This window comes from Coenobita brevimanus, chromosome 32 (genome assembly GCF_032717465.1).
Source record: "Coenobita brevimanus isolate Jiangsu-jjx chromosome 32, ASM3271746v2, whole genome shotgun sequence".
NCBI classification, from domain to species: domain Eukaryota; kingdom Metazoa; phylum Arthropoda; class Malacostraca; order Decapoda; family Coenobitidae; genus Coenobita; species Coenobita brevimanus.
Genome location: NC_136985.1, coordinates 6,595,258 through 6,608,348, shown reverse-complemented (window position 1 = coordinate 6,608,348; position 13,091 = coordinate 6,595,258). Strand labels below are relative to the sequence as shown.

At 38.0% G+C, this 13,091-nt stretch overlaps 1 protein-coding gene across 1 annotated transcript in view; it reads right to left on the bottom strand.

The window, feature by feature from the left end:
• The window catches only part of LOC145395626 (ionotropic receptor 21a-like), a 68,073-nt gene extending 55,547 nt beyond the window's left edge, over positions 1–12,526 (bottom strand). Inside the window, exons 1-6 of the mRNA XM_080269193.1 lie at positions 12,405–12,526; positions 11,653–11,824; positions 9,935–10,011; positions 6,365–6,524; positions 4,720–4,985; positions 3,647–3,781 (exon numbers count right to left, since the gene is read on the bottom strand). Of these exons, the coding sequence (XP_080125319.1) occupies positions 3,647–3,781; positions 4,720–4,985; positions 6,365–6,524; positions 9,935–10,011; positions 11,653–11,824; positions 12,405–12,526 (932 nt within the window). The remainder of the gene's footprint in view (positions 1–3,646; positions 3,782–4,719; positions 4,986–6,364; positions 6,525–9,934; positions 10,012–11,652; positions 11,825–12,404) is intronic.
• Between the last annotated feature and the right edge of the window lie 565 nt (positions 12,527–13,091).

Here is a 13,091-nt window from a genome sequence, read left to right as displayed (position 1 = left end):
TGGGGATCGTAAGATGTTAACATAAAGTATTTGGTGAACAAATGTAGCATGAAAACTAACCTGGACTGTGGCGATTTAGTCCACAGTTTCTTCGTTTAGAGGTTCCTGTCACTATTCCACCGAATATTTTATTGCAAAGGGAAAATATCATTTATAAACGTGTCGTATTTTCTCTCTGTAATAACTGACAGTAATGCCAGATAGTACTCTAAGTTCACTCTGCATGACATATAACAGACTCACTTCATATAACAGGGGTCACTGTTTGAATAGCTATTGTGGCCCGTATTGTCGTTGGCTAAGGAAGCTCCACAACATCATTTCCTAAGCAATTTATTTTGCTTATTGCACTTTACTGTTATACTTCGTGTTATATGAATCCTCCAAACATCGCCGTACTTTGCATAAATAACGTACAAAAGGATATTAATCAGCCACATCCAAAAATAAATTGCTACGAATGATGTGCTAGGGAGCTTTCTTACCCAACAAGAATACGGCCTGTGTCTGAATGAGATGCATTATTTTGAGAACAGACTAAATATAAAAGAAGTACTTTTTCGCTATTCTGGAAAATTGTATCAGTGTGCTTACCTGCATTTTTTTAAACTCTCGGATCAGTATGATAAAGTTTTGGAAATCCAGAACCATAGGCAAAAATGTGTTTATGAAATATTGTGAAAAATTACAAAAGAAGAGAAAAAAATCTTCATAAGTTTTGCTCAGTTATAGTTATAATTTGTGTTCCTCCAGCTTTATTTGTTCATAAACTATTGCCATGACTCTTTGTGAGGTCAAAATACCAAACAAATTATCTCCATACAGAATTATAGTTTGTCATCTCCGGATAATAAGTAATTGTTTTAAGTAATTACATCACATGGAAGTCACTGCTATAAATGGTCGAGAATAAATACAGTTGACAGAAGCACTAGCGAGACCCCTACGTTCTACTGTTACCTTCAGTCCGCTGACACTTGACTTTTCAACCATGCAATATCCAAGCAATGGCATTCAGGTCTGGAGAGATTTTTCAAACAGGTGAGGACGGATCGGACATCCATTTACCCCTTCATGACAAGAGATCTGCCTAAAGCCGAACAATGTCGTCTGAGGAAACATGAATAAATGAAACAAATGCATTCGAGGGCCGAATGCTAATCGCCTGCCAAAATATGTCATTGGATAAGGTACAAATTACCCACAAAATAAATTTAAACAAGATTCACAAAACTCTACTGAATTCAGTCACCGCACTTCGCAAAAAAGCCCGTCGATATTAAAAAAACAGGCAACAGTTTATGGATTTGAAATTCGTTAAAAAGCAGACTTTACTGATCTGCTATCAGACCCGCTAACATGTCGAAACGACAACCTCGCTGATACCAGTACACCAGTCCTGTGTGAGGCAGCCTTAGCATGTTTTAAATATGGATGGCTGATGTTAGTGCCGAAGTGGTGACATGTGAAGGTGTATGGAGCAGTCCGTAGAGGGACTGCTGGATCTCAAGGAACGGGGTCTGGTGCTTACACCCTGATTCGGACACATTTTAAAAAATCATGATATTAAATTATCTTTCCTGGAACAGTAACTTAAGACAATGTATAATATCCGGTATGTAAAGAACAAAAAATACTTGTAAATAATTGATAATGCCGGTACATTTTTCTTTTCTTTTCCACTTGTTCATATACAGTACAATAGTTATTTTTTCTACTGCAAATGTATATGACAAAAGATTTACATACATTAAAGAATCAGATTTATTCATGCAAGCATCCCAGTAACTTTAATTATCATATGTCAGTCAACGTATCTCCGAAATACCAAAAAATTATGTAACAAGTCATCACCCATTCCCCCACTAAAATCTTCAGACGATAACATTCCAAATGACTCACGTGGTAAAGCGAATATCCTTACTAGTACACCTGCAAGAATTGCTACGATACAAGAAGTCAGCTACAATGTCCCGGTACTAGAACTTCTTTCTCCCGTAATTGCTCCACTTACTCTAAATTACGGACTAGATACATACAATCCATCCTAGATAATTTACCAACCAACAAAGCTCCAGGCCCAGGTCGAATTCCTCCAATTGATTTGAAAAAGTGCTCCCCAGAACTTGCTTATGTTCTAGTTAAATTATTCAGGCTATGCTTACGTACTTCTTCATTCCCTAATTCTTGGAAAGAAGCCAATACCAACCAGTTCTGAAAAAAGGAAGTTCCTGTGACCCCTGTGATTACAGACCAATATCGATCAGGTCTTCTCTTGGTAAAGTATTTGAAATTGAAGTGAATAAGCACATAATTAAACATACTGAATTCAACAACTTAATTAGTGATAAGCAGTATGGTTTTCGCCACGAAAGATCCACTATTGATATACTCAGTCTCCTGACTCACACCATCCATCAATCAGTTGACCAACATGGAGAAACTGATGCAGTAGCCTTTGATATTTCTAAAGCTTTTGACAGAATGTGGCACCATTCACTGCTGTCTACAGTAAACTCCCTATCGATGTACTAACATTTTTTGTTTTTCTGATTTCCTCATATTTCAGCGACAGAAATATAAAGTAGATGATGTATATTCAAATATCCTTCATTGACCAACGGCGTGCGACAAGGATCAGTTCTGGCTCGAACCCTATTCGTAATTCATATTAATGATCTCATATGTCACTCATAATCAATTCATTCGTATGCAGATGACTCAACACTTCACAGTTCATTCACTCTTAAATATCCATTCACAAATTTTAATCTAACTCACAACTCAGTACAGCCATCTCCATAAATCAAGACTTATCTAGGATGACTGAATGGGGACAAAATAACCTTGTCTCATTTAATGCTAGAAAAACCAAATATATACAGTTTACTGATAGACAGACAGTGCCAGATTCCTATAATATCTTCAGTGCTACTAATATTCCTATCTGCAAAAGTACTGAAATTCTCGGTGTTTCACTTAACAATGCCCTCAGCTGGACCTCTCATGTCAGATCATTTGCTAAAGCTGCCTCAGAGAAATTTGGATTATTGTACAGAGTTCGTAGTTTCTTCACTGATGAGCATTTAGCTATAGTTTATAAGAGTCATGTGCACTCTCAGCTGGAATACTGCTCACCCTTGTGGAATGAAAGTGGACAGGTTGCACTAAAAGAACTAGACAAAATCAGAATAAAGCTCTTAGAAATATCAGTAAGCTTGATATTACAAACAGACTTCCTCCCCTACAGGTAAGAAGGAGTATTTCCTACCTTCCATTATTTTAGAGATACTTATATGGCAAATGCTCAGACGAAGTTGCATCCATTGTGCCATTTCTCCATACCTTCCCTTGAGCTACATGGACATCTGGTAGCTCTCATGACTGGAATGTCACAGTGCCATATTGCAGAACTTCAGCCTATCAGAAATCTTTTATTCCCCGAACTGCATATCTTTGCAACTTGCTTTCCAAGAGTTGTTTCCCCCCAAACTTCAACCTTCAGCTGTTCAAGCACAACTGTTACAGATTTTTATGAATCGAGGAGACCAGTAATGTGGTGTATGGATTTTTTGTCATTTGTTTTTCTTTTCTCTGTTCTGTTATTTAAAAAAAAAAAGTATCACTGTAAGTAAAACCAACTCACTTCATCTTCAGAGCTGCGTTGAGTCCGTCCATATCATCTCCCTCGACCATCATGCTCCCAAGTTCTCTAAAGGCACTTGATTCCGAGGTTAACCAGAACTTCGTGTATATACCACCAGAAGATCTTGCTGTCACCCTGTAACATGTACAAATAAAAATTGTTTAATTAGTATTACTACTGAGGCCCCTAGAATAACGCAACACCAAAGCTTAATTTCAAGATACATTTATTTATTTATTTTTATTAACTTTAAAATTGGCCTAAAAATGTCATATTTGCATCTCGAATGCTAACTTGTGACAATTAATTAAAACCAAGATATGATGCTAGTCACGAAGAAGTGCTATGGAAAGAAAGCAAGATGTAGTATTGTCTCTTCCTGCCACTGAGTTTCGTGAAATAAGCTACAGATAAAAAAAAAAAAAATAACTGGGGCAAGTTTAACTGAAAGACCTATTGAGCTATAGTGTATTTATTTGGTCTTTCTGTCTACCGTTTATTACAGCACATTCCTTGCATTTATCCTATTATAGTATAGGAATAATAAAAATAAAGTTATATAACTGTCTGAATATATGATACGCTATGAACTGAATAATTTCCAAAGTGCTATAGGATGTGCCAATCTGGTCCACGTATTAAAGGCAGACAGTGGAGGAAGCATAAGCGAAAGACCGTACGGCAGTGATGTCTCTGGAGAACAATGCTTGTGGAAGTGAATAAGGTTGCGACAGCGGTGAGCACAAAAGCAAAGAAAAAAAAGAAGAAAAAAGTAAACCCGGATGATGTATTACGTGGTACTTGAGAACACCATTTATTGAATCTTTCAGTGTTGCCCTGCTTCTGAACAATCAAGGCTGAAAGTACCGTATCGAAGGATTTCAATAAAACACCAGCTGCTGTGTGAAAACTAATTCACTGTGTGATGTGTTGGTGAATGAGGAGGAAAATAGTACTGGGGGTTTAAGATCTTTGATGCAGTGATAGAACATAACCAAAGGGCGCAGCATTAACTAACGTTTCAATTTCATCCAACACCTTTGCATCCAAACGTTTGTTCTTCGATATCTCACCTGTCAACTACTTTGACCAGCTCCTCAACTGTCTCTGGTCTGGGTGGCATCCTTGGGAGGGTGAGGGAAGCCATGAGGCTGGCTCGATATGCTGTGCCAACCACCACACTGAAGAACAACCAAGTGCCGACCAGGATGTGGTTGGACTGGCTGGTTGAGAGGCGTCCGTACAGTCCCTGGCCCAACAGGGTGCCCACAGACTCCAGCACCACCGACCCAGTACTCAGCACTCCATGCCGCGTTTGCCACGTTTTCCTCCTCGTAATCTGTAAAACATACATATACAGTGATATACGTACATATACAATGATATGAATGTGTAGCTGTTTCATTATTGTGTCATAGGGGCGAGCAGTGATGTTTCGGACAGTGGAATGGTTTTGATAATACGAGCCATGATAGAAAGTGCACCTCCTCGCATCTGCTACCGTCAGGAAGACACAATTCTAATGAGGTCATTCGAACATTATTTTTTTTTATTTTTTATTTTTTGCGGAGCTGCTTGGTCTGTCCAGTTTCGTAAAGTAAATTTGATCTTTTTCTGCATTTCTTAATGTAATTTTTCGGCTACATATAGCACGCTGTAAAAGAGTGAAAATGTCATGGAATAGTCAGATATTGGTCATAGTGAGGGTATGATTTATTATTCATTATTTTAGAGTTCATTTGATTAGGAATGGCTATAGTTCTTTCTTCGTCGAAAAAGGCAGACCAAATTAAAACTGTATGAAAGCAAAATTAATTAATAATTCCATGTTGTGGTTTCAAGAAATCAACAAGTGTGAAGTAGCCCACCACTTACATGACAGTGGTGGCTGTAGTATATATAGGCTCGGGGTGGCAGTAACAATCCGAATCCATTCTTTACTCATCTATACCATAAATATGTATTCCAGCAAAGTGTTTAAGGATATGTTGTATAAAAACAGCAATATATATTTTTTAATTTCTTATTGCATGAATCTAACATCATCCAAGAAGAGTCGTTATACTTATAGCTGTAAAATGTAACTAATATTTTTCCATTACACTTCTTTATCGCTCGCTCTGATTTTCACCTGTGAGTCTCATGTTAAACACTCACTTGAACCTATCGTCTGGAGGTAACTGGAAAAGATAATAGAATTAGCCTGACCAAGGGAGTGTTCATGGTACCAGAATAAGCAACTGTCTCCATTGACACATTCACCTAAATAAAAATCATATACTGTTGGCTCATGTGATATAAAAGGGAAGAACAAGAAAACGCGACCATGAGAGGGTTAAATGCATCATTGTCCTCGGTGAGTATAAAACAATAAAGAACAATGGCAACAGACATATTTGGCACCATACGGGACTTCGCTAAACTGAAGAACAATATTGTGCTTCGCTAGAGTAAAGCACATTTGTGTAAAAATCCTGAAAGTGCTAAACTGAAGCATTGCCTTGTGAAAATATATTTTCGTATGTGTAACTAACACTGGAAGACGGCCCTGGGCTGCTAACTGAGAATGTCCCACGTCTATCTTATTTATGATAAACAACAACCACAACAACAACAACAACAATAATAATAATAATAATAATAACATAAGGAACCGTTTTCTGCTGCCTGTTATTACTAATACTGGATGCGCCCGTGCCTGACCACTTGCATGTTTACCTTGACAAGTGTGAAGCAGACAGTCAGCGTACAAGCCAAGACACCGATCCACACTTGGCCACTTAATGGGTAGCAGAAGCTCAGCCAACTGGGTGTTATGACCGGCGTGGCCATGGCGAATTTACCAGCACTTTGATCATAGGCGAAAGTGAAATCCAATCTGGAACCATTGGTATAATTAAAGAGGCTACGTTTGTAGATGTTATAGCCATTTGTTCCATCTAACCATAGGCAAGAATCTGTTCTCGAACAACAATAATAATAATAGATATAAAAATAATAAAAAAAAAAATAATAATAATAATAATAATCTATCTATCTATCTATCTATCTATAGCCCGACGCCCTAATCCCGCAAAGGGTGGCCGCAGACAAAACGCCTCCAAGTCACTCTGTCACCCACCATTTGACTACCCTTCCCCCAACTCACCCCCCCTCCCTCATATACCTCTCAACTCCATCCCTCCACCTCATCCTCGGTCTACCCCTCCCTCTCCCTCCCTCCACCTCACCTACGTACACCCTCTTAGTCAGTCTTTCATTCTCCAATCTCTCCACATGTCCAAACCACCTTACTGTATTTCTCCTAATCTTTTCAACCACATCCACATCTACCCCACAACGTTCCTTCACTTCTTCATTCGTCAACCTCTCCCTCCACGTCACTCCACATGCTCCTCTCAAGTAACTCATTTCCACTGCTCTCACTCTTGACTTGTTCCCCTCTTGCAAGGTCCACGCCTAGTTTCCATACGTCAGGGTAGGGATCACAATACCATCATGCAGTGACTTCTTAACTTCCATACTCACCTCCCTATTTCTCATCACTGCTTTCAGTGTACCAACAACCTTTCTTCCCTGCTGTACCCTTTCACGTACTTCATCCCCCAAAGTTCCATCCTTACTCATCACACTACCCAAGTACTTGAATGCACTCACATTCTCCATATCCTCACCATCCAACCTCACTGCACACTCTGTGACTTCATTCCTCCCAAACAACATAACTTTACTTTTGTTTACATTAACTTTCAGCTTCCTCCTCCTACACACTGTCCCAAATTCATTCACCAAACCTTGCAACTCCCATTCATCTTCACCCAACAATACTGTATCATCAGCAAACAGCAACACCGGAAGCTTCCAAATCTCACCCTCATTCATTAGGGCCACCCCCACATCCATTGCCCTACCTTGCACCTCCTTTACAACCCCATCCATATATATATATTAAAGAGCCATGGAGACATCACACACCCCTGTTCAGTCCCACATTGAGATCAAAGAACTCACTCAGCTCACCATCCACTCGCACCGTAGCCCTAGCTCCCTCGTACATACTTTTCACAGCACTCAACAATTTCTCATCCACTCCATATATTCTTAATACCTTCCACATACCTTGCCTATCTATTCTGTCATAAGCTTTCTCCAAGTCCATGAAGGCAGCATACACTTTCCTTCCCTTCTCTAGATACTTCTCCACTAAACATCTTAGAACAAATATCTGATCTACACACCCTTTTCCCTTCCTAAATCCCCCTTGTTCTTCTCCAACTAGCTCCTCTGTCATATGCCTAACCCTATCAATGAGTATTCTACCATATATTTTACCAGTCACACTAAGAAGGCAAATACCCCTATGGTTACCACATACTTCTCTCTCCCCTTTTCCTTTGTACAGAGGAACAGTTATAATAATAATAATAAATTATTGATATTAAAAATAATAATAGTTATAATAATAATAATACCAATAATAACAAAAATAATAATGCAGTAATTAAGAATGAAAGTAAAGCATTCGGAATCCGGATGCTAATTGCCCACCAGAATATACTGCTGGACAAGTCCAAGATTTTGGCCATATCTTGATATGCTGAAGGTATCATGTTGATAGCTCAAGCCGTTTATGAGATATTATTGTGCCACAGGAGGGCTGTAAATAATACTTGATTTTTGGCAGCCATGTTTCTGACCTAAACCTGGACCCCGAGTGCCCATTTTCGAACTCGGCCAAGATTTTTGCCATATCTCGATACCTTGAAGGATTCTTGTTGATATCTCAAGCCGTTCATGAGATATAATGGTGCTAAAGGCGGGTGATAAAAAGTAATTGACCTTTGACAGCCATTTTTGTGGCCTTGACCTTGATCCCGTGTGGTGACTTTTGAACTCGGCCAATATTTTGGCCATATTTTGAGGCCCTGAAGGTTTCATGTTGATAGTTCAAGCCGTTCATGAGATATAATGGGAACACACACACACACACACACACACACACACACACACACACACACTGAGGCACGGAAAAACATTATTGCTCCATTTCGTAAGGTGGAGATAACTAGAGGCTCTCCCAGTGGGGGAATCACACCAGCCGTAAGCCGATACATATCTAGCGCGGCTTGGAATATGACCTTGACCTACTTTAACCAATTTCTAACTCGTTGGTTTTCATCCCTACTACACACCTGTAATATTTTGTGATGATATCTTGAGCGGTTGCAAAGTTATCATGGTAACAGACACACAGATCTTGACCTACTTTCACCAATGTCGAACTCATTATCGATTTTTTATCTACTACAGACCCGTAAAATTTTGTAATGATATCTTGAGCGGTTGCGAAGTTATCATGCCAACAGAAACACAGACAGACAGACAGAAAGACGGACAAATTGAAAACTTAATCAGCTTCGCTATTGCAGCTAATAATAATAATAATAATAAAAATAAAAATAATATTATTATTATTATTATTATTATTATTATTATTATTACAGCTGAAACTGAAGTCCCATCTGGAAACTACCGAACTGTTACATATTTTTTATATTAGCAGCTTCATCATCTTCCCATGGCTCCAGGCATACCCTCCAGATCATTTCCTTTACAATCGAACATTGTCAGACTACAGGAAGCTACGGTATATTATTTACAACTCCATCATCATCTTCCCATCCATCTATCCTTCCAAGTCCTGTTTATTATGTTGGGAAAACGAAAATAACCAAGAATTAGGCGCAGGTAAAATATTTTTCTCGTCGATAAACCTATAGTCCTTCTTGGACGCACTGCCAGACTATAACATGTTGGTACTGACATTTTTGTTTTCATCGATTGAAATAAGATTCTTTTTAAAAGATGAGTTAACCGAGCCAGTTTCTAACCCCTTCATTATGGGTTGGACTTTCTTAGGCTTACTAATGTTGCTTAGTAATATAAGTGAACCAAAAGAAGTGTCATTACTGAGAACAAGCAAAAGAATGCACTTCCATATTTCTAAGCAGTCATTAGAAGAATGCTCATGACTTCTGTGCACTGACAGGTTCATTATCTAGTTACTCCACTTTAGCAAGTAAAACAAAATTCAAAAATTATTTTCATCACTTACGTTATCTATCATTAATAAAACAATAGGCAATTTTAGATTCCATAGGCTATCTCTATCTTTTGACAATGTACAGCTTTTCTTTGCTGCATAAAACTATCTGGAATTGAACTGGATTATCCAAAAAAAACAGTGAACACTGCAGTGCAAAGGTTACCCTTAGCTTAGAATCTCACCTCTCTAGATCTTGTGGAATAACAGCATGCATCACCGTTGCCATGAATGATTTACGAATATGCACCTGATGTGTCACCTGCAAGTAAATATAACACTAAAATATAGAAATGAAAGTCCCAGTTTATATATATATATATATATATATATATATATATATATATATATATATATATATATATATATATATATATATATATATATATATATATATATATATATATATATATATATATTCTCGTGTGTCATTTTTACCATAAACTCTTTCACGGAAATGTTTCGAACTAAAAGTTATGATGTAGCATTCCTTAAATCTCATCAACAAGATGCCTTTCCTAATTTGAAAGAAACTGATCATTTTAGTGCATAATAAAGTACGAGCCAAAGGCTCCAAGTATAATAATGTATTGTTCTTCCTAGGAAGAAAGAAAACAAAATTCGTCACGTTTATTTCGAGATGTCTGGACTGGACACATAGTTTTAAAGTTTTGAGGTCATAGGCAGTGTGAAATACAGAATGATGACAGTTCCTGATTTGATCATTTTTATACTTGAGGACTGAGAAAACCTGGTAACACTTGCAAACAGGAGAGGGGGACTAGGGTTCACTGCTTGGCGGATGTTATATGGCTTCCGTCATTGGGGAGGGACAGAGGCTTTCACTTCAAAAGAGTTATGATCTTTGAAATGTCAGTAAAATATGGCAGGATATGCAACGCTTCAGTGAAGTGCGAGAAGCATGATGCCACAAAGAAGCAGGGGGATGACAGGAAGTTATTCCTTTACCTCCACTGTGTTTTGAATAAGAGAGAGAGAGAGAGAGAGAGAGAGAGAGAGAGAGAACTCCTTACAGAGTCAAAATTATCCCTTGGACAAAGCCAGCAAACTGTCCAGGGATAATGAACGATCTAAGGCAATTTTCTTTTAATTTTCTAGTTTTACCAATTAGGGAATAAATAGTCAGAATGAAACATGAATTATTGCTTTCGGTACCAAACTTTTTGAAAACAAATATAATAAGATCCTGTAAATAATAAATTTAATAACATCCTGTTAATAATGAGATATATATCAAAACAGAGGTAGAGTCGGAAGAAACCCATCGGTGCATATCAAATCAAGAAAAACGACGTCACTCACAAACAGCGGTGCACTATGGTTGAAATTATCTATGTACATACGGAGGGTTCATAAAAGACACCAAATAGGATATCCCTGGGTTTATCATGCAGTTTTAGGTGGCACTGACGAGACCGATGCCAGCGACAGTTTGTACTGTATGTTTCACTGATCGACATCGATCATCACTGAGGGCAGTGGAAAGGTTAAAGTGCTGTTTCAGTATGATTACACATTTCATCTAGGATGATACTGTAAAACACTGATATACTGGAGCTGAATTGAGTTTGAACATCACCTTAAAAGAGATGACATGTTATTTGAAATTAAATTTATGGCAGTAGCAGCCAAATTGAGATCAAATCCAAATCCTTTCAGTGAATACTTTTTGAATATTAATTTTGTGGAAAACAATGCAGTTTCTGTAGAGATCGTATATTAAATAATCGCTAACATATCACATAAGAAAGTGAGTGGGCTACTAAATATTGCAAAACGAGGCTGATATTAAACTCCGATGTAATATTCAAATTAATTACTTTACAACAGCAACAGATAGTAACAGCAAAAGTTTGAATGTAGACTAGTATATAATTCTCACCTCGTTCCAGCTGCGTGATGGAAGGACACGGAAAGTAAAATTCAGGGTCTGGGCAACCGTAACCAGCTGGTTGTAGTCAGTGCCTGAGTACCTGGTGGTGTTGCCCTCGATGGACTCTTGCCAGTAGGGTTCATATGTAAAAGCCGTCACGTTTATCGTCGCGCCATAGAAACTGCCAAAAATAATGTAATATTCTGATCGGACGGAAGTTGCAGTGCAGCATTAGGTGGAAGTGACTTTTTATTCAACCTATGATAATGCTGTAGGAATAAAGGCTATTGCGTAGTATTCAAAACAAGTATAGGTTCTCCATGAAAATTTTTTATCATTATTACTGGATTACTATGTTTCTTGGCTCGATGTTCTCTTTGATTACATTGTCCATAACATGTATATTGTCAGCCACAAATTATACCTGTTTTACACTAATCTGCACTAGATTTTCAACCGTTCACAACATATTTTACATACCTCAGATACAGAAAAATTCAAAGCTGTGTCTCTATTTCATTTCCATAACACTTTCACATGACTAGCACCATATTCTAGTGTTAATCTCTTGTTAAACCCATTCAAGATGAAGAGATGACAGTTTAAAGCCAAATTAGAATGAAATGGGTATAGCTCAGTGTATACTCGTGAGTAATCTGGATACATTACTTATATATTTCGTGTTTTGTAATGCCTAGTAATTTCAACAGAGTACATAAGATACTCCAGTTCTGAAATGGCCAGTAATCTGTACACATTACTTGGTGTATTTCTCCGGGAAAAGGGTGGGAGGTGTGAGATAGCGTAGACCTGATGTGGGGGACCAGGAAGCCACTTGCAGCACCCGGGCACCGTCAGGACTGTACGGCAAGTGAACCAACATGCTGTACCTGCACAGTACATTTGAAGTTATCAGGCAGAATGAATTATCTTTATTCCCTCGACACTACAAGGGTATAATTTTACATTTCCTTTAGCTACTGAAGAGACAGTTTCATGTAGTTTTTGGAAGTTATATCTAATTGAATCTATAATTTAACCCCTTCGTTATGAAGTATAACTAACCTCTCAGTCTGAAAATTGTCTCCTGAGTGAAATATTCTGTCGGTACCAGGAATGAACGAAAATTGTATGAACTTAATTCCACTTGTAGTCTGTTCATCACATAGGGCCATCTTTTCGATGCCTTGGATGTTTTCTAGTAATAAATCTTGCCCAGTTATTTGCTTCCTACGTGAGCCAATGGTTCTGTATACTCGTCACTGTTTTTCTCTCGCCGAAACGAAGTCGTATTCAGGGTTTCTCACGAGATATAGACCACTTACTCTACTCTTTTCTCATTAACTTGGCCTAATATTATCACCTCTCCATCCTGAAGGCTAAGCTGTAACTAGATATCAGCACTATGATAAGTTGCTGGTCATGAAAATTGTCAATGAAAGGATATA